At 38.8% G+C, this 23,781-nt stretch overlaps 1 protein-coding gene and 1 long non-coding RNA gene across 2 annotated transcripts in view; one reads left to right on the top strand and one right to left on the bottom strand.

Annotated features, from left to right (window-relative positions):
• The window catches only part of ptprt (protein tyrosine phosphatase receptor type T), a 334,210-nt gene that overhangs the window by 164,975 nt on the left and 145,454 nt on the right, over window positions 1-23,781 (bottom strand). The window contains exons 9-10 of the mRNA XM_046028632.1: window positions 11,571-11,686; window positions 10,429-10,609 (exon numbers count right to left, since the gene is read on the bottom strand). Coding sequence (XP_045884588.1) covers window positions 10,429-10,609; window positions 11,571-11,686 — 297 coding nt within the window. The remainder of the gene's footprint in view (window positions 1-10,428; window positions 10,610-11,570; window positions 11,687-23,781) is intronic.
• On the top strand, window positions 15,028-16,879 carry LOC123956470. The gene is made up of 2 exons (XR_006821543.1): window positions 15,028-15,269; window positions 16,615-16,879. It is a non-coding gene; the product is annotated as an uncharacterized LOC123956470 (long non-coding RNA).

Raw genomic sequence — 23,781 nt, 5'->3', positions numbered from 1 at the left:
TCCTGTGAAACAAAAAGTCAATATTAGGCTACATATTTTTATAATTTTTTATATGAGGTTATTTCTTTTCAGGTCGCGTCACATCTCATATCAACTGTGGCGAATGTGATTGTAGAAGTGGGCTCTTTATTTCAGAGCCTCAAACACTCCAATTTCTAGCGTAAGTACGTCAGCATTAAGGAAGAGCATTTTGTTTTGGTCGGATCAGAAGCAGCTGGTTACCTGAGCGATCATAAAAAATACCCGAATGTGTTTATCCACGGTTTTTCCGCGGCTACAGCCTCCCGTACTGCAGCTATATAATATTGTCCAGTTTTTCTAACTAAAAACCTCGCCCAAGTGTATCTGCTGCAGGTTTATCAAGGGTAACACACAAAGCTACACAAATCACATTAAATATCAAAATCAATATTTTTTCTGTTTTGGTTTTAAAACAGAAAAACAAAACCCAATGTCTGTTTTTTCTTTTTCTGTTTATCTGTTTTTTGTTTTTTCCAGTTCGGTTTTGAAACAAAATAATCAAAGAACAAACCATACACGGATTCAGATTCAATGCATTTCAATGTAGGATTTGATATGCAGGACTTTTCCTAGGAATGGAGTATTTTTACACAGTGGTACTGGTACTTTTACTGAAGTAACGGATCTGAGTACTTCATCCACCATGGGTAAGACGAAAAGGAGAAAGACAGTGCCAGAGGATACAACTGATTGTAATGTGTTAAAATGCGTGTGTGGGTTTTTTAGTGTGTATGTGTATGCATTTCCTGCCTCTCCCTGCACTTCTTATTTTTGCGCCTCACTTTCCTCTTTTCTTCATGATTATGTAGCACTTGCAGGGATACTTTCTACCATGCTGTGATCTCTGACCTTTAATCTATTTGCTATTGGCTGTGCATAGTGATGGAGGAAGCTTATTCTGCCGTTGCACTTACTGTTAGTCATTGTGGATGAGAGTGTCAACTAAATGCCTGCAATATGACATAGAAACGAGTCTGACAAGGGAAGGCAGCTTTTATTGCTCTTTGTCTGACGCGCATCAACTGGAAAAAGCTTTTCGAAAGCATCCTGAACATTCAGCCGTTAACAGCCACAAATTTAATCTAACAAAAAAGATGGATGTGCCACAGCATTTCCTTTTACAACTGGGAATTGGGTGCCATCATCCATCTTTCTTTAAAACGTTGAGGATTTTTAGGATGACCTCTGGTATGGGAAGTTTCAAAACCCTTTGCTATATTTCAAGCAATGAAACTCTGGCATGAACTTACTTAAGATTCAAAGAATCACACAGAAGACCAGTTATTTTGGATAATACAGGCTTACATTGGAAAACAAACAATGCCCAGTATTCAAGTCTCAAACCCGCCTTAAAAATGAATGTTTTCTGATATTTTCATTATTACCCGTCATATTTTGTGTCTGGCAGCATTCTTAGAATAATCTAAATCATGATTTTTTTTTTGTGTGGAAATGTTCATGCTTTTTGCCCTATTTTCTATTTATTTATTCATTTCTCAGGACAGTGCATATTAAAAAAACAACATCTACAATAAGATATCAGCAAGGGTATCGGCTAGATAAGAACTGTCATGTAGTCATTTTACAAACCACTTTTGGTCATAACACCTAACTGTGAGGCAAATTGTTATGGAATTTGGCTAACAGAATTAAATGACCATAACTGTAGCCAATTCAGTCACTTTGTGTGACTTACTTACGACATTTTGCATACATCTGCTGCACATACTTGGACACATCATCAGCTTTGTACTAGAGTTGGGTTATATTAATTTGAGCGGGAATAGTCACATAGTTATATTTGTGAGTATACCCCCACATAAACAGGAACCAACACAAACGCACACACACATACACTCTCTAGCAGACAGTCAGAGAAGTCTGAAGGAAGAATATTTTTATGAGTAATTCCAAGGTGTTGATGAAGGCCACAGCTTGTGGAACATATCAAATTACACTAACAAAGAAACACAATTAAATGCAGCCATTTTCATTTAACACCTTATCACTCACATGTGAGAGCCGTCTATGACTCAGTGTGTATGCGGACATCTACTTTCTGCTTTCCAACATGTACGTGACTGTGTTTGCATCATGACTCACATGAAGTACCTGTGTATCCGCTGTATATGTGTGCATGTGTCTTTCTCTCTGTGTATATGTGTGTGTTCGTGTGCACCTTGGGGGCTGAGACAGAAGAAAACAAGGCCTCATTGAAAAGATAACGGCAGCTGTAACACATCAATTATAACCTGATTAACTTCCACAGTGCTGCACAATGAATGCCAGCACTCTCTGTCTTTCCTATTTGTGTCTATGCCATTCTCTCATTCCTTTTTTGATCTCCTAACCCCTCTCTCTCTTGCAATCCTTAGTTACATTTTAATTGTTTTGCTGGCATGATTCTCTGTGTTTCTTCTGTGGCTTTCATTTCCTTGGTTCTCCCTAGCATCCTCTATCCGTGTTTTTATTATATAACCAACACCCCTGAGGTGTGTTTCCTGTGCAACCACGGAAGGTAGCACTGAACTATCTTGGTACAATGCATCGTTAAACTAACCAACATCTGAAGTACGACAGTTTCCAAAAACTGTAGTACCTTTTTGGTACCACCATGGTTTGAACTAACTTAGTTTGAACCAACATAGTTCGAACTAACATATTTTCAGTTGTGTTCGTCTGTTTTTCACAGCAGGAAATTCACAAAACATTGTCATATTCTGTCTAAATATGTCAGTTATGACCGACATTATGCTAACATATTATTTAGGCTTTTCACATAAATAGTCGATAGCAATAACAAGAAAATCAACAATAGTATTAATAAAATCAACAATATAAATAACATAACCCAATCATTTTATTTAGCATAAATATAGGCTACAACTTTGTTTATAGCAATGGCAACATTTTAGAAGAAAAAATTAAGTACTATCAGCTATTACAAAACATTCAGTAAAATAGGTTTCATCAGCAATTTCAACTGATTTCATTTCTTTAACACTAACACTATAATGAATCCCTTGGCCGCAAATAAGTTTAAGGCTTTGAGAACGCTCAGTGTGATATTTGGCTGAGTTTGATAATATTATTTATTAAGACAGACACAGGTTCGAATCCCGTGAGTTCTCTATTTATCAACCGACAAATACACTAAAAGAACGGCAGTGGTTGTGAATGTTCGTCAGAACTATGGTTTTGGGGAACACCTGCATCGCATAACGATGGTTGGTACCATGTAAGTTAACAACTTAGTTACCTCCATAGTTCGAACTAGGGTTTTGGGAAACAGTTGCCTCGCAACTGCATAGTTCCAACCAAGGAAGTTGCTACCGTAGTTAGCACCGATGCTTTTGGGAAATGCACCCCTGGTTTATATGTAAATTTTTACTTTTATTCTTTGTTAGTGTTTAAAACTTTGTAGCAGCTACATGTGAGCAAAAGCTAATTAAAAGGTGATGCTAGTGTTAGGGATTATTATGCCACTTATGTCTCAAAATTGACATGACTCCAGCAATATTGAGTTGTCCAACTGACATGGAATTAAATATGTCAATATGTCCATTTTCAAGTAAATATCAGTTTTATATAAAAGGTTATTACATAAATTAATGAAAATATGTCATCCTTAAATCTCATTACCTGAAAGCTTCATGGCATCCTGGCCTTCCACCTATCTCTGTCATAAGCAGCCATTATTTTATCCATTCATGATTTCAAACGACACTAAAATCATTTTAACTACTAACATGTTCCACTTTGGTTCCACATGAAAGTGTAAAGTAACCAGTTGAAACGTAAAAAATAAATTATTATATTATATTAACTATTGTAAAATATTACCATGTTATGCTATATAAACAAAAATACCTGAAAAATAGCCAGTCATATAAAAATAATCATAGTTATGTTTGACATTATGTAAAAAAAGCCCCATCAGTGCCATCAAATTTTTTTCTTTTCAAATTATCGATCTCATTTTCAGATGAAACACCTCATTTAGTCTCATGTCCACATGTGAAAACATGGAATAATCCATGGTATATCAATATTTTTACAAAGACATTCTTCGTGTTGTTCACGATTTCATCACTGTAGAGGTTTATCTTCTGTGGGAACAAATAAACACATCTTGATGAAAAGCAAGCAGACAGGCATTACCAGCAGTGCCACTGGACTGGATTAAGATTAAATTACACATAGTGATATAAGGATTACAGGACAGACCAGTATTGGTTATTATGATTTGAGACCAGATTTTATTCTTTGTTTTTAAAGGAAATCAGGAATGTCAGCTATTAAAAGTGTTATCAGGTGTTTTATATATATATTTTTTCTTTTTCCAAAAAACGTTGCTACACACACCCCATAACAAGATAAACATGATGTTGCTATAAAACATGGGCTTGTAAAAGTCAAATGAGCACAGTCTTGAAAAATGTTTTTAAAGTTACCTAAACCAGATTTGGTTCTTCTACAAGCTTTAAAGAAAGCACATCATAGAACAGCACAAACAAGTCTTGGTTACTGATGATAATTCCTTTTTTTCCACAAAACTTTACTTGGCCCTTTGTGGGTTGTGAACATTCTATGATCCTTGAAATACCAAATAAGTAGTTAAAAAGCCCATAAATGAGTTCACATCTGCAACTAAATGTACTTTGATGAACTGCCTTTTGCAAAGAAACAGCTGCACAAACAAAAAAATAACAGAAGCTGTTGTCTCTGATTGTTGTTTTTCTTCTACTGTGATCTTAAAAAAGACCCAGTGCTCTGAAGATAAAAGGATTATTAAATCTCAATGACTGTGATTGTCCTTTGAGTGAGAGATCATCTCATTAATAGGAATGGTGGTGTTTCTAAAGATATAAACATGTCACAAACATAGTGATTTCAGATTGTTTTTTAATATTTAATGTCTGCTGTTTGCCTTAGAAAATGTTTAAATATATGTAGCCTGATAAATAAAAACAACATACATTCTGCCATTATTGTCAGAAATGGTAGCAAAGTACTATTTTTATTGTTATTTTATGACAATGTTAACACATTTTTTTTGCGTTAATGTAAAAATCTGGAAACCACATACAACTCATCATGCAAGTTCACTTGTAAATCAGCTCTGCGTAAGTACACAGGGCCAATTCACTGACATTAGAAGTGAGAGTGAATAGTCTTGTTTTCAAATGTAGTTTTCATTATCTTTATTGTAATCACTTAGATCATCACTCTGTGCTGTTACCTACTCCTGTGTAATTGTTTTTTATAGGTAGCCTTGTATAGTTTTTGACCACTGGTAGCGCTATGGAGCAATGATTTTATCAGTGGGTCCCCAATTAAGGCCAATTGATATTTCTGTGTAACCTATGCCGTTGTGAGCGTTTTTAATTGTGCATTGGTGTCTGTGTTGCTCTGCAATTACATTGCCAAAACACTAGTTGGCGGTGGAGTTGTTCCACAGTGTTTTTTCATCGCTGTTTCGTGGTCCACGTTTGTCTTCACTGAACTTCAACTGAATTTGAAAATGGTGGAGAAGAAGGACAATCTGGAAATGCATGGGAGGAAATGCAATGTAGATGGTGAGTAGGGTGGATGGTTAAATGATGTGAAACAAAAAGCCATCAGTTTTTATTTTTAGTGTTTTAGGTAGCATTTTGTAGCATTTCATTAGGCTTAGCTAGCTAGCATTAGCGTTTTTTTGTGCCATTGCTTACCATTAGCGCCAGCGTTAGCTAACATCACCGTTAGCTAACGTCATCGTTAGCACAAGCTAACTATGTTACTGTTAAAGCCATTGACAGCTCCCCGAAGCCCCTCACCCTAACGCAACACAGCAAGTAATGTAACTAACATTAGCTAAATTGTTAGTTAGCAAACAGCGAATACAATTGCTGCTGTAAACATGCAGACAGTCCCAAAGGCAGCACACCAGCTCCAGACAGCTACTCACAACTATCCTGAGAGTTACATGACAAAAAGACATGTATGGATAAAATTGCTCACCCCACCTTTAATTATGTCAATATTGTGTACCTTGCAGTCTTCCCCCCTTCCTCTGCAGGCACATTACTACATTTCTTAGCACGTTACCTCCACCAATTGACAATCAGTTGAGATAACATGTAACCATCTGCATGGACAACACGTCCTCATATAGAAAAAACAAGAATAGGTCGATAGTTGATGTCAGCCTTTATGAATGTTTTAATGACTCGCATAATACGGTGGCCCGTAGTTTTCAGGCCTAATACAGAAGCCACAACATGAACACAAATCCCACAACACAAATACAAACGCCACAACACAATTACAAAAGCCACAACACGAACACAAAAGCCACTACACAACATTAAACAACACCAACATTTTTTATGCTTTGACGGCATTGTGGTTTTTCGTCTCTGGACGAGGTTGCTGACGTACTGCGGTAAGCGTGTCGACTCATTTCCATTTCCGGTGCTTGTGTGTTGGTACCGTGTTGTGCTGCTCTCGCTAAATACCAGTTACATTTGTTAGATTACAGCAGCCAACTGTCCGCTAAAAACTTATTCTTACAGTAATTTTGCCTAAGCACTCACAATTCTTTCCATCTTTTAGTGACTGCTGTTCAATCTCATAGTTGTTCTAAAGTTTTGGTAGCTGACGCTACAGTACTTTAGCTTAGCCGTTAGCAACTTTAGCTTAGCAGCTAGCGATGGCTTCTCCTTAATGGTAATGGTACGTGTAATAAGTGTAGTTTATTTATAGACATGGAGGCGAGGCTCAGTGATTTAGAAGTCCGGCTCCGCACCTTGGTAGATCAGTCTTTAGCTACTGTAGCTAGCCAGTCCCCGGTAGTCGGTGCGGGCCGGCCTGAGTTAGCCTGTGGTAGCCGTCCCCCGGCATCTCCTGTGCAGCCAGGAAGGGGTGACTGGGTGACTGTCCGAAGGAGGAATAGTCGTAAGCATTCAAAGCCCACGGGTCATCACCAACCTGTTCACATCTCTAACAGATTTTCCCCACTCAGCGACACACCCGCTGAGAAACCAACTCTGATCATTGGCAGCTCCATTTTGAGAAACGTGAAGTTAGCGAAGCCAGCGGCCATAGTTAAGTGCATCCCTGGGGCCAGAGCGGGCGACATTGAGTCTTATTTGAAACTGCTGGCTAAGGATAAATGTAAATATGACGTCTCTTTCGTTGTCAACTTCCATTGTGGTTCACTTCCGTTGTGGCTTTTGTATTCGTGATGTGGCGTTTGTATATCCGTTGTGGCGTTTGTATTTCCATTGTGGTTTTTGAATTTGTGTTGTGGCTTTTGTGTTCGTGTTGTGGCTTTTGTAATTGTGTTGTGGCTTTTGTAATCGTGTTATGGCTTTTGTGTTTGTGTTGTGGGATTTGTGTTTGTGTTGTGGCTTTTGTATTAGGCCTGAAAACTACGGGCCACCGTACCATAACGACATGATAGTTTTCTCCAAAATTACATATACAGTATGAGCGTTTTCTGTTCCATATTGCAACACGGAAGTTAACCCTGCCTGCTAGCACATCGACCTTGGCGTCGCAATGCATACAATCACGGTTTAGACACAGATGGTTAGGGTTTTTTCTAGAATCGCTTACTCCATCTATAATTCTAGAATCGCTTACTCCACCTATAATGCAGGATTTCAAATATTTTTAATAGGCTCTATATATGTATGAGGAAGGAAATGCATTTAATAAATTTGCTCTATTAGCTCTCGCTCTACAAGTAACCCATTGCAGTGAGCCAGTATAGACAGCATTCCCAGCTGATTCCCATTCACTTGACGGGAGATGCACAGTGTAAATATAAACTTAACTGGCAGGCCAGTGAGCAGCAGCTAGGATGTAGAGGAGTTACACTTTGCTCAAGAGCATTTCGGTGATCGTTTGTTGATACATTTAATCAAAAAAAGTAAAAAAGTAATGCAGGTGGCATTACGTTGCACATACAACAAGCAAAAATAGCAAAATAAATATATAACATAATATTTAAGGTAAAAAGGTTGGCAAGCGCGTGTGTACTGAAGAGGTGAGACAGCTACAGCAACTTCCTCTAGCACATATTTGATAAATAAGAGTCCTGGCAGTAAAACAGCTGTATTGAGCTGACCTGACAGCTACCTGGCAAATAGGTGTCTCATGGTTAGGTTAATAGGCTGATGTGTACATTGAGCGGACATGACAGTTGTCTCTGAGGCAGGTCTCTGTGTTTGCGTGTCTGTTTGTTTGTGGCTTCAAATTGTCTTTTGTCATTATGAACGGATGGACAACTGGAGGGAAATGGAGAACTGGGAAGAAAAACAAACAAAGATGCACAAATACACACAGGCACACACAGCAGACCCCAAATGTCTTAGGTAACGCGTCTTCTCAATACTCAGACAAATCTGAAAACACTAACTTCACAGATCTAGACAACCATTATTGTCCTCGTATTTTAAGCATTTGAAAATGTGTGTAATCTTCCATTTGTGTGTCTATGTGTGGCTGTGTTGGTTCACACTGATCATACACTCCCTAAGAACATTTCTCAGTAAACTCTTCCACCCATGAAAAGCTTTACATCCTTGAGAGTAAAACTTTGATCTAATTTAGCCATTTTAACTTTTTGACTTTTATATTTCTTGAGACATTTAACTTTTTTATACTCTCTGGGAGGCAATTAGCATTGTAGTGGTGTACAGCAGAACAAAAGAAATCAGTTTCTAGAGTAAACATGGAAATCTTTAACTTCTAAGTAGAATGGAACTAAGACAGAAGCACATTTTCTACAATAATGGATGTGCCAAATTAACAATGCTGGATGCCTCACAGTGATACAGCCAAAGCGTTTGTGACTTAACGTGACTGGGTAGACAGTGGGAGCGTGTTTGTGAGTGTGATTTGTATAAATCTTAAGAGTGCAGCTTCCAGTCGGTAATGCAATTAAGAAGGACATGATTAAAAGCTCCTCTCATCCTGAGATTACTGTTAAACACTAGAATATGAGTCCTGTGTGTGTGACAGAAAGCAATTTTATATATTAATTGCAAATCCCTCATTTTGCACCTTAACATAGGTTATACGTTATTAGCAGCATTGAAATGTATGAGGAAAAACCGTGTGTGTGTGTGTATGCATTTGTGGGTGTGAGAAGCTGCTTCATTTGCTGGAGCCTCAGCTCTATAAAGCCATTACCGTACAAACAGCAATTAGCCTCCGTGTGAACAATTGCTGTTCTGTTCCCTAATTACTGAATTACAACCAGGAGATTAACGATGGTTAAATAAAAACAATTAAGAACAAAACAATTAAGTTTTTTTCCTACCCCCCCAAAGCCATTGCTAATCCCCAGTGATGTTAACTCGTTTTAAAGGGTTCAGATAACTTGTAGTATGTGTGTGTGTGTGTTCAGCTAGTAAAGGTAGGAATTTCAGACTGAGATGTGATGTTCCCCAGAAGCTAAATTCAGAGGATATTAGTTATGAGATTAGGAGAAGAACAGCGAGCCCTGAGGAGGGCAGGGAAAAGATGAGAGATTTGGGATCATTAGAAAAATGTTTTTATCCTGCTTATCAGCCATTGCTCTAATGGATTCGAGCTATTCCAGTTTATCGCAGGCATATTGTTGAGAGAAATGTGAAGCATCAATGAATTATTAGTATTTCTGGCTGGGGCAAACACTCTGTTCTGAATTAGAAGAACATGGAGCCCCCTGGTAAGGAAACGGGAGTTTAATCTGTTGTTGTTTTGAAAAAAAATTTAACTCCTAGGGTACATTTATATTTGAGGCATTAATAAAGTATGTCAGTACGCCCTGGTTAGCTTTTCCTGCTCAAGGGCACAGTTGATTGGTGCAATTTTGCATGTTGCAAGGACTGAACCTGTGATCCTGTGATGATACAGAGTAAATTATAGATCTAATGTGTCTCTAAATGCTGCCCCGTTCCCCTGAGGCAGTGTTTTAGTTAGTTACTGTGGCATACGTAGGTGCCGTACTATAGCTTCATTAAAGTGGCATTATTCAGTTTTCTGAACACCAAAGTGTAAAAAAAAGACCCAAACAATACAAAAACAAGGGTTAGAAAATCTCTAGAGCAGCAGAGTTGTGTGATATCTCTGTGGATCGGAAAGTTTCAAGTTTAAGAAATATGTTTTCCCAAAATATTAAAACCTTACATTTTAAGTTAAATGGCTAAAACAACTTGAGACCGTTTTTGTAGTTGTTTTAATGTTGTCTTTATGTGCAGTGCTAAACAATTTTTTCTCTAGAAGCCAGAGGGTTTCTATCAGGAGAAGCTGACCATACACTGAGTCGCAGGAATATCTAAAGTTGTCATTATCTGGCTGGTTATTGGTTGGATTGATATAATATTATATAGTGTGTCGTGAATAGGTTTTTACAAATCTGTTGTCACTCACCATCTTCCTCTGTCTGTTTGACTATCTCCTCGCTCTCCTTGCTGCCCTCTGGGTTAGCCAGGACCAACCGCAGTCTGACAGTGACAAAGGGCCTCAGCCCCCTCAGGGTGTAATGTGACGATGTCTGGATCAGCTCCTCTGCTGCAAACTCCTGCTGGTTAAATACATACTGGTACTGCACCTGGAAAACAGAGGAGAGACATGACATTTATTCCACTGTAATTTGGTTAAAAACAATTATTACTAATGCAGAGCTGCTCTTATGTAATGCACTTAACCCTGAAATGCTTTGACAGAATTGTCAAGTAGAGAATACTGTGCAGGTCCAAACTATGAATGTCAAATCACACATTAACCTGAAGTCCTGGTGTTGCTAAATGTGCATCTAAAAGGTTTAGCAAAACACCTATAGATAAAGCAAATTATAATATGAAATTGGAGTTCAGAGGTTGGAGGTGTGTCAATCACCTTTAGTTACAACACATAACCATTTGGTAATAACAAGATGATCACTGCTGTCAAAACTCAAAGCTGGGGTAGGTAATGTTGGAGAAACTAGCAAGAGACAGCTAGATTTTGAAAGCAACTGGAAAAAAATCCCACCCTCTCCCTTCAGACCTCCTTCCAAAGCCACTCACACAAAACACATTGTCACATGCAGAGTGTGTGCGGGTAGGCAGGTAGGCAGGCCAGCCAATCATTTAATTTGGCCCGAATGAAAACATTAGATGTGCTTATTGCAGACGTGCTTATTATCTAGCTCCTGTCCTGTTGTTGCTGCTATAGGCCTAGACTGCAGGGTGGTACTTTTGTGCTGTCTTGTCCCTCTCCTCTCTCCTTATGTTGCTTTCTGCAGGTGTTTCTACCCATCTACCTACTGCCCCCATGTTCCATGTTTTTACATCTCTATGTGGAACTTGCATTTAATTTATTGATTGATGTCAGGATGATAAAGAGAATTTCAACAAATATAACAAAAAATGTGTCTGAAATAAATTGCCTACCCTAGCTCACCTCACTTTTACATAAAAAGGCAAAACATGCCACTAATATTTACTTCAGTCACATAATGATTTCATGGTGGAGAATACATTTAAGTTGACTTTGTCATCACAGCACAGATTTTTGCCAGCTATGCGTACCGTCAGATTGTAGCTGTGGCAGCGTGTCACAGCATACCCAAACGTCTCCCATTGTATAGTCAGCTGGCGGGCTCTGACATCAACCACATTGACATTTTGGGGACCATGGACTGGATCTGAAGGAAAAATGGACAGAAACAAAAGTTAACTCTTCAGCTAAGCAGGAGAGACAGAAGGTTGATACAAGGAGAAACTATGAGCAACTGATTCCACTGAGTCTGTGGAGGTACTCTTTGGCAAGAGACCAAATTATGATCAGTTAAAGATCTTTAAGGTTTAAACTTTTGATTTTTCTACCCTCTTATATATTTTGGAACAACATAAATACTGAGTTCATCAGTCACCACATGCTCTTTACTAAGTGACATACAGACATCTTAACTCTAACCTTTCCCTAATAATCCAATAACTCCCTATGTCATATTTTACAGAATAATTTTGACATTCAGCAGAAGGCCATTTTGATGAAGGCATGACATGAAGGCTATAAACATAGTTCACAGGTTCCAACCTGCGATCTATTAATTACTGGAAAGCATGTATGACCACTAGGCTATGGTGCATCATTACAGGAAAGCCTGATTCGCAAGCCAGAGATTACAAGAAAAATCCCAGTATTGATCTGCAGACATCTGGAGTGGTTATTACTGTCTTCCCAATATGTCACTCACACACAAAACAAGAGACACACACAAACACACCCACGGTCTCCCACACATGGCCAAAACAATCACATCACACACACACAGTATTGTTTCTGCCAGTGGGCTCTCATCCCCAGGTTTGTGTACCACGACTGACTGCACACTAACAAGCTTGTTCAAAGCAATCTTTCTGTCTGCCTAATTAGTTTCCATCAGTTGCAGTAGCAACCAAAACAGGTCACTGAATAATTAGATAAGCTATATTAGCTGCACTTCTCCAATAAAAATTAAAACTTTACTCACAATATGTGTGATCTCCAAAATCTGGAAAGAAATGGGTTTTGCCATTGAAGTAAAAACTTATTTATTATGTCTGATAATTGTTGGAAGAACAACTTAGCTAGCTCAGGCAGGATTTTATTCTTGAAGTTCTAAAATGTAAAGTTTTTAAACTTAGGAAAAATTTACAGTCAAACTCTGGAGTTCAATAACATAATGCCTCTGTTGTTCTAGTTATTGTTTAAAGATGCTTTGTGGCGGGGATGATTTACAAAATATCTCAATTGTACAGTAAATTGGACATCAGATCTAAACCATGACAAATGTTTTGCTTCTCAAAAAAATCAGTAGATGTTGAAGTTTAATTGTTGAGAATTAAATCTGTCCAACATAAAAACTATTTGTTCAACTTTTCTCAAGCCTCCAAAACATTTGAATCAGCCTTATACGGGATACAAAGGAAAATTAACCCTATATTTAACCCCAAAAGATTGTGTATGAAGGCAGTTGAGTGCATTATAAGATTGTCCAAACAAGCTTCTTACTATAATTTTAAGATCAGCCTAATGAGACTAGATTAAACAACGGCACTATGGATAAGCCATCTTAGAGGCCATCTGAGCCAGGAAACAAATGTTTCAGTGTGTGTGTATATATGTTTGTGTGTGTGCCTGCAGAAGGAGAAAAGCTATAAGCTCATGGATGAGAACTGCGGTAAGCTTCCCTGCAAGTCTGAGAGATGTTGTCCTTTTGTGTTCTTGTATGTATGAGAGTACTGTATTGAGAGATGTATGCATTTGTGAGTTTGGGTGCAGACTTTAGGTTCCCTGGGGTGCTTTATGATTTAAAGAGTCTGTGTTTCTACTTAAAATACCAAAGCCTATAAAGTAATCTACCATTTCTGGATAAGACTGTGGCAGACTGACATTTGGCAGTCAGGAAAGCCGCAGGGGGGAGTGATATAACCAATGCATAACCCAATCCTCAGGTCAGCACAGCAGGCAATATGCTTTCACACAGCCCACATACTGTCCCCAGAAAATAGGACTTTACTGCATCTGACTTAGACTGATGCAGATGGCCTGACGGCCTTCTCTTGATTGCACTTTTATTTAAAAGAAAAAAATGTTGCATGTCATCATGCATATAATATAAACCTGTCCAGAGCATAACTTGTCTTCAACCCAGTGCATGCTGGGATAGCTCCAGCCCCCACTCATAAACAAGACTAGTGGTTACAAAATTGACAGACAATGGAATTTATGAACAATGCTGACAAAAATGAATAAACATTTTGTACAGTAGATGCTGTTAGTGACAGCCAGCTCAGAAGCACAAACATTTTAGAAAAGGACACTACAGTGGGAGACAAAAACTGAGAAAGACCTTGTTTTCAGAGTGAAACTCCTCTACAGAGTAAATATGAACTAACCTGTAATTATGCATGCTTAAGCAGATCAAGTGATGTACCTATAATGAACGCACACAGTGTAATTCTTCAATTACAGAGACAAAATCACTCATCACTCAGCCGGAGAGAGAGAATAAAATAACCAGTTTTCCCCAAGAATGGCAATAAATCAAAGCCTCCCTCACTGCAATGACTCTCGTTTCTCCAAAGACTCAAACCATGTTAGCTAAATTCGATTTATGGTCAGAGGTTTGTAAAGGAACAGGCCAAAAACAACAAATAGCAGCCAACCAAATCCCCGTCACCAACCATCACTACCACCCACTTAATCCAGTAGTCTTTTAGTTGAGTATGATGGAAGCTAATCTTTCAGATAATCTGGCTAGCGCTCAGTTGGAGCCCCTCTAAACAGATTGCCAATCTCTGTTTTGGAAAACACTGGCGGGGGAGGGGGAGGTAAATTCAATGAAATGAAATGAACCAGAGACAAAGGTAGCTGGGAGTCCACCAGTCATAAATAATATCACTTTTAAAATCAAGTTTAAAGCTTCAATAAGTGTTATGTTGTATTAAATGCATTGGTATTACTGTATGTTCATACAATGTGTTTTGAGATTATCGCCTGCCTCCAAGCAATTCTAATGCATTAAAACTGCTGCACAGCACTGAACCCCAGGGTTTGGTATGCCACTTGTGTTTCTTCTCTTAAAACTTAAGGTCAAATCAAAAACACTTTAAAAACAATCTTTTCTAAAAAAAAGCAGATGGAGAAAGACGAGAAAGAGAAAGAGAAAGAGAGAGAGAAAGAGAAAGAGAAAAAGAAAAAGAAAAAGAAAGAAGTTGGAGAAGAATGGAGTAGGATGCAGTGATCCAAAGCAATTGGGAGGAAGAGAGGTTATTAGAATTTTAACTTTGTTTATATTGCTAGGTCGATTATGGTGTCTCCCAGGCTTCCCTTTGTCATGACAAATGCTAAATTTGCTACATCATCCATCCGATTCTCCAGTCGCTTCCTCCTCTCCCCTCTCTCCACAGTCATTCTATATGCTGTGTTCCACAATCAATTATGACTTTTTGTTTGCATCCATTCTAGAGCTCTCTAAACCCACTGACACATCAAAGACTGGCTGTGGCATGAAATTGAAGAGACTGACGTGCATTGTGAAGTAAAAACAAATAGTGACAGTTAGAATAGCTCAGAAGAAGTGGGTTAACGTCCAAATATGTACACAAATAAGATGGATGGGTGACTGGCTGGACTGATCAGTAAATAAATGCACCAATGGATAAATGCAAAGAAAAGAGACGTCAGTTGCAAGGAGAAAAAACAAGCATACCTCCGAAGGGACAGATGCCCAGCACTGGGTGAGTGTTCTAACCTCATTAGTCAGGATGGGTCAAGGGTTGGCATGTTAGCTATCACACACTGTGAAAGGGCAGTTTAGATGGCACAGCTGGCACACAATAGGACAAGGCCAAACAGTGATTCATGTTGCAGCCAGACATGGTCTATCTCTCCCTGCGGTGGTCCAGGGGATACAAGTAGCCCTTGATATGCTCATTAAAATAACAACAAAGCCTACAGCTGGCCGATGGCTTGTTAGCTTACCACTACCAAACAGCATGAACAACAAATTGACTTCAAGACTATTGCAGTATGGAAAATGGAAATGGCATTCATTTTCACGTCGTCTCTGCCCCCCCCCCCAATGTGCAGTCAACATGTTTCCACTGTATGCGCACTATGTAGATTCTAACCTTCATTTCATGAATAATTAACATGAGTCCACAATGTACGCTATGTTCATTCTATCTTAAAGTCTCCAGGGGGAAGTATGGTGCTTTACTTCGCTTTAGAACAGTCTTTACAGCAGGATTTATGTGGATAAGTTGGTTGGTGTCCTCATTCTGCTGTGGCAGGCTAAACAAACAACTGTGAAGTTGCCCTGTCTCATGTACTTTTCCTGTTTTGCAGGTTTGTGAAGTAGAAATCTAAGTTAACTAATTTTTGCTGTATAAACATGTTGTATTAAGTGATCCAATTTGCTTTTTGTTAAATCCAGAGAATATTTTCTCATGGTTTGCAAGCACTCCGTTTTGAAAAAGGTTTACATTGCCTATGATAACTCTATAATTCTAACATCTATAAAATGTTAATAACCATGGTTGCATCCAAATCCTTTTAGCACTGGGTCTTTTAGCAGTGGGAATGCTTTTTCCTTGACTTTTCTACAACTCTAGGCTGAAATGACTGTGATCATCTACACAATGCCGGCTAACAAGCATATGTGCAAGTGGATAGTACCAATTCCCTGCTGATCTGACCCGAGGTACATATAAAGTTGTTTTGCCTGCCTTTGAAAGTACTTAGGGGCCTATTGGATGTTTTGGCAGGTAGATATCTAGTTCAGGCAAGAGCCTAGTGAAGCATTGTGTTTTGGGATGCCTTCCTGAATCTGATGAATGAGCAGCAGAAATGAAGCCATTAATCCAAAGACTTTAGGGAGCCGTTCCAGGGAGAAGAGAGAAGGGGAGGAAAAGGAGGAGTGGAAATCAATCTTACTGCCTCCCTACACTCCCCATCCTCCTTTTTGCTGCTGTCCTTTTCCTTTGTTTTTGTCTTATTCTTTCCCCATCTTCTGATTTTCTGTCTTTCGGTCCCACATTTTTTTAATGTCTTTTCTGTCTGTTTTCTCTTTTCTTTCATCAGCTCTCCTCCATCCCTCTTTGGCCTCTTGTGCTCTTCCCCATATCAGCAGCTCAATCACTCACCTACCTCTCATTTACTGCCCCAACGTCTGCATGACTTTTCATCTTAAATCAAAGTTCTTCCAAGAGACGCTAAATTTAACTTTTGGTTTGTGAAGATTCCATTGGCTGTATACTAATACTATGTCTTAACATTTTTTACTCTCCAGTGATTTTTGTTGTCTACAAAATGTATGTACTTAATAAATCAAAACGCATGATGATGATTAGAAAACCTCTATATGGTGGACCTCAGGAGCAATAAAAAAAAAAGCTGATATTATTTCCTTTGGAGACACTGGTCTGCAATCTTCTCTCCATTTGGTAAGCCATTTTAATCATGCACCACTGTGAATGGCACAGGTGTTACAAAAGGTACGAAGGGTGATGCAACTTCCTGGAGAGAAAGTGATTCACCACCCTATGATTTATATTCCACATCTCTCGCATAGGCCTACTGTAGCATAGGAGAACTACACATTAGCAGTGAAATTTCCTTAAATGTACCATGGCATGATCATTGTTATGGCAAATTAACTATGATTAAGGTGATCGTGTTAAGTGGATCAGGTATCACGATATGACGGATCTAGTTTCTTTGTTAATGTCATCATAAAATTAAGTTTTTCTGCTATCAGTTACATTCAGTCATGCATAGCAAGATTCTGGTGTCACAGCAATCCATGGCTTCATCCATTCAAAAAAATCATTCCAGCGAGTTCCATGTAGTGAGGTATACAGATTTTAAATTTGTGAAGACATCTCTAGTATTAAGATTGGTACTCTTATATAGCAGATACCATGACTTAAGTCCCTTCAGGCCAATGGGCCATCCTAACCTCCACCCTTACTTTTGGCATTGCTACATATGGGACAAAATCCTTCCTACAGTATTTCCTGCTGTGGTAATGATATTGGTAGGTGTACAATTGTCTAATATGAATGTAATTCCCAGGATAATGGACTTTCTTCTTCTTGTAGTTACTCCTAACAAGTCTACCTACATGTTATCCATATGTCTGTTATAGACATAAGGTTATAATGTATCCAAGGGCAGGGTAAGAAGGACCATTTCAAGAAAATATACAACACAGACTTTACGGCAGAGGTAAGTAATAGGCGGACCTCGGTCCTGATCTGGTCCCAGCCGCCGTCCTCTCCGGACCACTGACCTACAGCCGATTTATTATTGAGACTTGCTACCTCGTGACAGAGCATTTCTATTTTAACCCGCGCAGCATGTACGCCAGTCGTCTCATGTGACGCTGCTCAGCCAATCAAATCTGTGCTTTCCGATAAGCATTGCAAGTCGAGTCCGCAAGATTCACCAGAGACGTTTTGGAAACACACACAAATTGAGGAGACGAAAAGAGATTTCACATGGCTTTTAATGAAGAATGTACAGATTCTTACATGCTTCCCACGGGCAGTTCAAAACCAGAATATCTCATATCTCCAATCCAGCCAGAGCTCACGTTTGTCACTGAACAAGAGAAAGTAGGAAAGTGGTAGCTATATAAGAGGGAATGAAAGAGAAGAGGAGGCATTACAGCTGTTCATTTGTTAAAATGTGTTGAGTGTTTAAATATATTATTATTATTATTAAATATATTATTATTATTATTATATATATATATATATATTAAATTGGTTGAGATTACACTTCATCAATTGAAGCTACACTTTTTATTTCATTTTTTTCTGAAATTAAATACTTTATTTTGGTTTACTTAAATTTAGAATTTATTATTAAAGTAGTCATTATTTATTATCCCTCCAGTTTGATGTGAAAACTGACAGTAAATATTGTTAAAATATTATTTGATTTGACAGTCCGTTGTTGAAATTTTATCTAACTGGACCTCTTTGAATTCTAATTGAACACCCCTGCTTTACGGGGTAGATTTTGGCCACTTATGGAACATAATTTTACTTTTGAAGGAACACATGGTCAAAATGTATTTGTATAACAGGGTGATGTACTGTTGATGAATCGAGTACAGTAACAAGCTTATGTACTCCAAACGGTATAATTGCACTCCACATCAAATATAGCAGGTGTGCTTCAATACTGGCCTTGCTCACATGACCTTGCAGTTGTGCTATTTTTCTCTTTTCTGTATTCACATAGACCTAAAAGGAAAAACCTTAAAAAACCCCAAGAATAAAAGAAGAGTCAGTGTCAAAGAGAGCACACAGAGAGCTTCCCTCTGAGAGAAACACGGCAGGGACAACTTTCTGCTCAGTGCGTAGGGAAATTACATATTACCAAAGTTACACTGGCCAAAGGCAAGAAATACAATTACTTTATAATAATACTAGAGATCCTAACAGCTACCACCACTACAACACATACACAAGCACACAGACATACACACATGCCTGAGGCTTTGGCTGTGTGACCGTTGATATGGTGCAGAGGTTGCACTTTTAATCTGCATCCTCACACCGAAGAAATAACAGCCTAACCTCTACCTAAACACACTCACACTCACAGAGGCAAGCACTCCCGTGACGATGACCCTCCGAGGCAAACAAGCAAGATCAGACGAAAACCCTCATGGATGCTTTTGCCCTCTTTGGATTCAACAGAAGTGTTGATGTGTGTTTGTGTGTAAGTGCACATTTGTGTTTGAGTGAAGAGTTTTACTGGACTGCACAAACTGAAGTATCCATAATTCCTTTCATATAAATAACACATATGGAAATACATAACACACATGTATTCCATCCTCATCAAAACACTTAAGGACATTTTTAGATTCACCTCATTAATAAAAATGAAAGTGAAGTATGTAATATAACTGAAGTACCTCAATAGCACCTTCATCAAATTATCAGCCTCTTAATCATGACAGTTTTAAGAATGTCATTAAATTAGCTCACTGCCTCCACTCACTCACACACACACACACACACACACACACACACACAACACACACACACAACCAAAAGTTCTACACTACTTTGTTCTTTTCAGAGAAGGCATTACACCTTGTCACCTTAATCGACTCATGCATAAACAGATGTAACAATTAAATGCACAGTATAACACAAACAAACAAAATAACCTATAAACATACAAATGCACACCGAAGTCATCCCGCTCAAACACACACACACACACACACACACACACACACACACACACACACACACACAGACACACACACACACACAAGCAGCGGTAGACAAGGCGACACCCTGTAGCTCTGTGACTTGGATAAATTGGATTAAATCGACTAGTACCAGATGCCTTTTAGTGGATTTTAATTATGTCTCCCTGCAAGGAACCAACTACTGAGAGTTAAACCATAACTCACAATATCTGACTTATGGCAGAATTCCTTTAACTTTGGAGCACAACTAAACCCATTTTCTTCCAATATTTTCATCTTTCAAAGGAACTTGTAACTTTTACAAAGAGATTGTATGTATATAAGTATATATTAAGTTAACTTATAGTCTTCTATGTGCTTCTCTGACCTGCTGTATCACCCTGTACTTCATTGGACATCACATGTACTTCAAATAAAGTAGCTAAAGTAGCTCTGTTTGTGGGTCTCTGTGTCCATTTGGCCATTAAAGATTAGTATTCTACCTCTTGGTTTCCAGATTCTTGAACATTTCTGTACAGTGCATATTATTTCCTGTCAAATAATTGTCTTTCAAGAACTGTATTTAGCTGTCCCTTCAAGCACCCTCCCAGCCCACATGCCACTGAACAAGACACTGAATCCCCACCAGCTTTAAAGTTACTGTTCTAGAGTAAATCTGACCTCTAACTTTTCATGGCGTTTTATTGATCTCTGGTGGGGTCAATAAAGCATCACATCATACCTACGTGTAGAATGACTCCAGTACTGTGACATCTTCCATGCTGAGCAATGTAGGCCTACTCCTACTCCAGAAAGAATACAGAGTGAATTTATTCTGTGATATTGTAGAAAAGCTAGAGGAAAAATGCTCTGAGCCAAAACCACACAGTAATGTAATTCAAAACTGAGCAGAAAGGAAATCTATTTCAAATCCTGCTTTATTAATACCATCACTGCCTACAGGCAGAGAAGGGACAATTGAGTTGTAGAAATTTGCAGAATGAGGGGGCCAGAAAAGGGAGGGCGAAAGGGATACTGAGGAGTGGAAAGAGAAGGAGGGGTGTTGAGGATGAGACAGCCTTATTTGCAGAAGAGAGATGGAGACAAAGCAAAAAAGAGACAGAGAGAAAAGTAAAGTACACACAAATCAAAACCAGCAAAAAACAATAAAGGACAGAAGGAGAAAAATGTATGTAAACATAAAGAGAAATATTAAAGAAGATACACATAAGACTGATAAGAAAGTACGTGGAGAGAAAAGAAAAAAGACAGAAAGTGACAGAGAATAGAGAGAAACTGAGAGCTAGAGGGGACGAGAGAAAGATTTAAAACAGCAATATAATGAGCCAATTGATGGAAAGGCCTGGGGTTAAGCACCTGAAGCCAGCCAGTAATTGGCTGTGAAAATCAGAGTGATGGACAGAGAGATATAATGTGCAACTTGGAAGGAGAGGTACAGATGGTGACAGAGAGAGAGAGAGATGGAGGGAGGTGCTGAACATATTCATCTTTAGATAAAAAAAATGTCATTGCGGCCGCGAAAGTGGAGGAGAGAATAGGAAACGCTGGAGGGCGTAAGAAAAGCAAGAATACAGCTGCTCATTACAATAATGTCACTCAGTCAATTGTATCCCTAACAGTCAGATTAAATTTTTTTTTAAGTTTTTCTTCAAAACTCGTCAAGAGATTTTCATGCTGTGTGATGATACCTCCAGTGGGTCTTGAGTCACGAATTATCTCTGAGGATGGAACTCTTTTTGAAAATTTTTTCCTTGATTTCTAAAGCAACATTCCTCAGAGGGTTTTTTAGGGCTGGGGATCGATGGATTCCTGAGTCCTGGTGCCATGTTGAACAGTTTTTGGAATTGTGTCATAAAATACCAAGCACAAGTGCGGAGACTGAAACAGAGGCAAAGAAGTAGGCCAGTGAGATATACCCATATTTCCTTGACCATTCTCAATCAGAATCAGAAGGAGCTTTATTGCCAAGTAGTGTTTTACACATACGAGGAATTTGCTTTCTGATAAGATGCTACATGTAAACAAACATACTGTTTACATGAATAAATGTAGAAATATATAAATATGGATTAAACAAATGCAAGTTATATAAGAATAATAAAAGAATAGAGAAAAATAATACTATATAATAAATATATTTGCAGAGAAGGAACAATGTGGCAGATATTTACATGTGCATTACTCCGGTTTGTTTGTGCTGACGTATTGCAACATAAATATATAAATTGACATAATATAATAATATAGAACAAAATAATGATTAACAATGAACAACAAATATTTGCAATGTGCCAGGTTTGTGCATGATATGAAATGAAGTAAAATTTTGATGTACAGAAACATTTGCGTTATTTGAAAGGGTGGAGTTTCAGTGGGGGAACCGGGCCTTCTTAATGAGGCTAGCTGCAGACGGGAAGAGGCTGTTTTTGTAGTTTTGGTGCTGATGGACCGCAGCCTCCTGTCAGAGGGGAGAGTCTGAAACAGTTTGTGTCCGGGATGGGAGGGGTCAGCTGCAATCTTTCCTACTCGCTTCAGAGTCCTGGAGGCGAACAGGTCCTGAACTGATGGTACATTGCAGCCAATCACCTTCTCTGCAGAGCGAATGATACGCTACAGCCTGCCTTTCGCCCTGGTAGTGGCAGCAGCGTACCAGATGGTGATGGAGGAGGTGAGGATGGACTCGATGATGGCGGTGTAGAAGTGCACCATCATTGTCTTTGGCAGGCTGAACTTCTTCAGCTGCCGCAGGAAGTACATCCTCTGCTGGGCCTTTTTGGTGATTGAGGTGATGTTCAGCTCCCACTTGAGGTCCTGGGAGATGATGGTGCCCAGGAAGCGGAAGGAGTCCACAGTGGTGACTGATGAGTCACACAGGATGATAGAAGGGTGGGGCTGGGCTCTTTCTGAAGTCCACAACCTTCTCCACATTTTTCAGAGTTCTTAGCTGAGGCTTCCTTTGTTAAAGTCATCAAGAACAATAACAAGGCAGTCCAGGTTTGTCTGCTCCACACACATTATCTGGTCGGCCCAGCTGAAGCTGATAAAGGGAACTTTGACTGAGGCTGAGGTAGGGGTATATTGAATAGCATAGTCTAAAAACGATAAAGGGTATTGACATTATTGGTCAGATTTCCACATTTGCACTGTAAATTGGAGGCACAATTAGACGGGTCAAAGAAAAGAATCAGTTCATTAAGTAAAAGAAGAGTATGTGACATTCTGCACTGGGTATATGTAAGGTAGAGTTAAAGGCAGGCTTAAGGAAGCTATGTAACTAAAATGAAGCATTTTAAAGTGAAACCTGCATTTTTGAGAGTGAAGGAATGGAAGAAAATGTTGGCAAATGACCTGTCCAATTAATCTTCTAATTCGGATTTTCTTGCCACATTCTAATGTTATGCCACCCTAACCTGTCATTGCAGAACATGATTTCTCCTCCTGTCAACAAGGCCTCCCTACTTCACATGACCACACAGACCTTATTCCCTCTATTCTTAGTATATATTGTATACCTCCCAGCCTGAGCGTGCTTAGATATTGTTAGATGTTTTTATCCCTACAACTTCTGTCTGCTGTGTCCATGTGTCAGTGTTCTAGTACATTACAGACCAAGTGTAAGCATTCCAACTGCATGGGTCCAAGAACTGATCATTGCAGTACACCATACCCTTTGTGAACACATATTGTCATCCATTAATTAACAAGTACTGTATCTGTACAGCTTTTTCATGTTCTCAGTTTCCCTCATGTGATATAATAGTTTATTGACTTATTGTCTTCAACATTGAATCAGATGTTGGTGTGCAACATGATATTTGTTGGTGGATTGGCTGCCATATTTACCAGCTGTGCTAACATGCAATAGCAAATGAAACACATCAAGTCTAAAAAATATAATTCCGTCAAGTTTAATTTGTAGTTTTCACTAAAAGGCTGATGCGATTGAATTTTTCATCTCTTGTTCATATGCACAGAAAAATTGATGGGTTGGCAGAGCTGAAATGTCTGTC

The sequence above is a fragment of the Micropterus dolomieu genome, linkage group LG18, assembly GCF_021292245.1.
Source record: "Micropterus dolomieu isolate WLL.071019.BEF.003 ecotype Adirondacks linkage group LG18, ASM2129224v1, whole genome shotgun sequence".
NCBI lineage: Eukaryota > Metazoa > Chordata > Actinopteri > Centrarchiformes > Centrarchidae > Micropterus > Micropterus dolomieu.
This window is presented reverse-complemented; position numbering and strand designations above follow the sequence as displayed.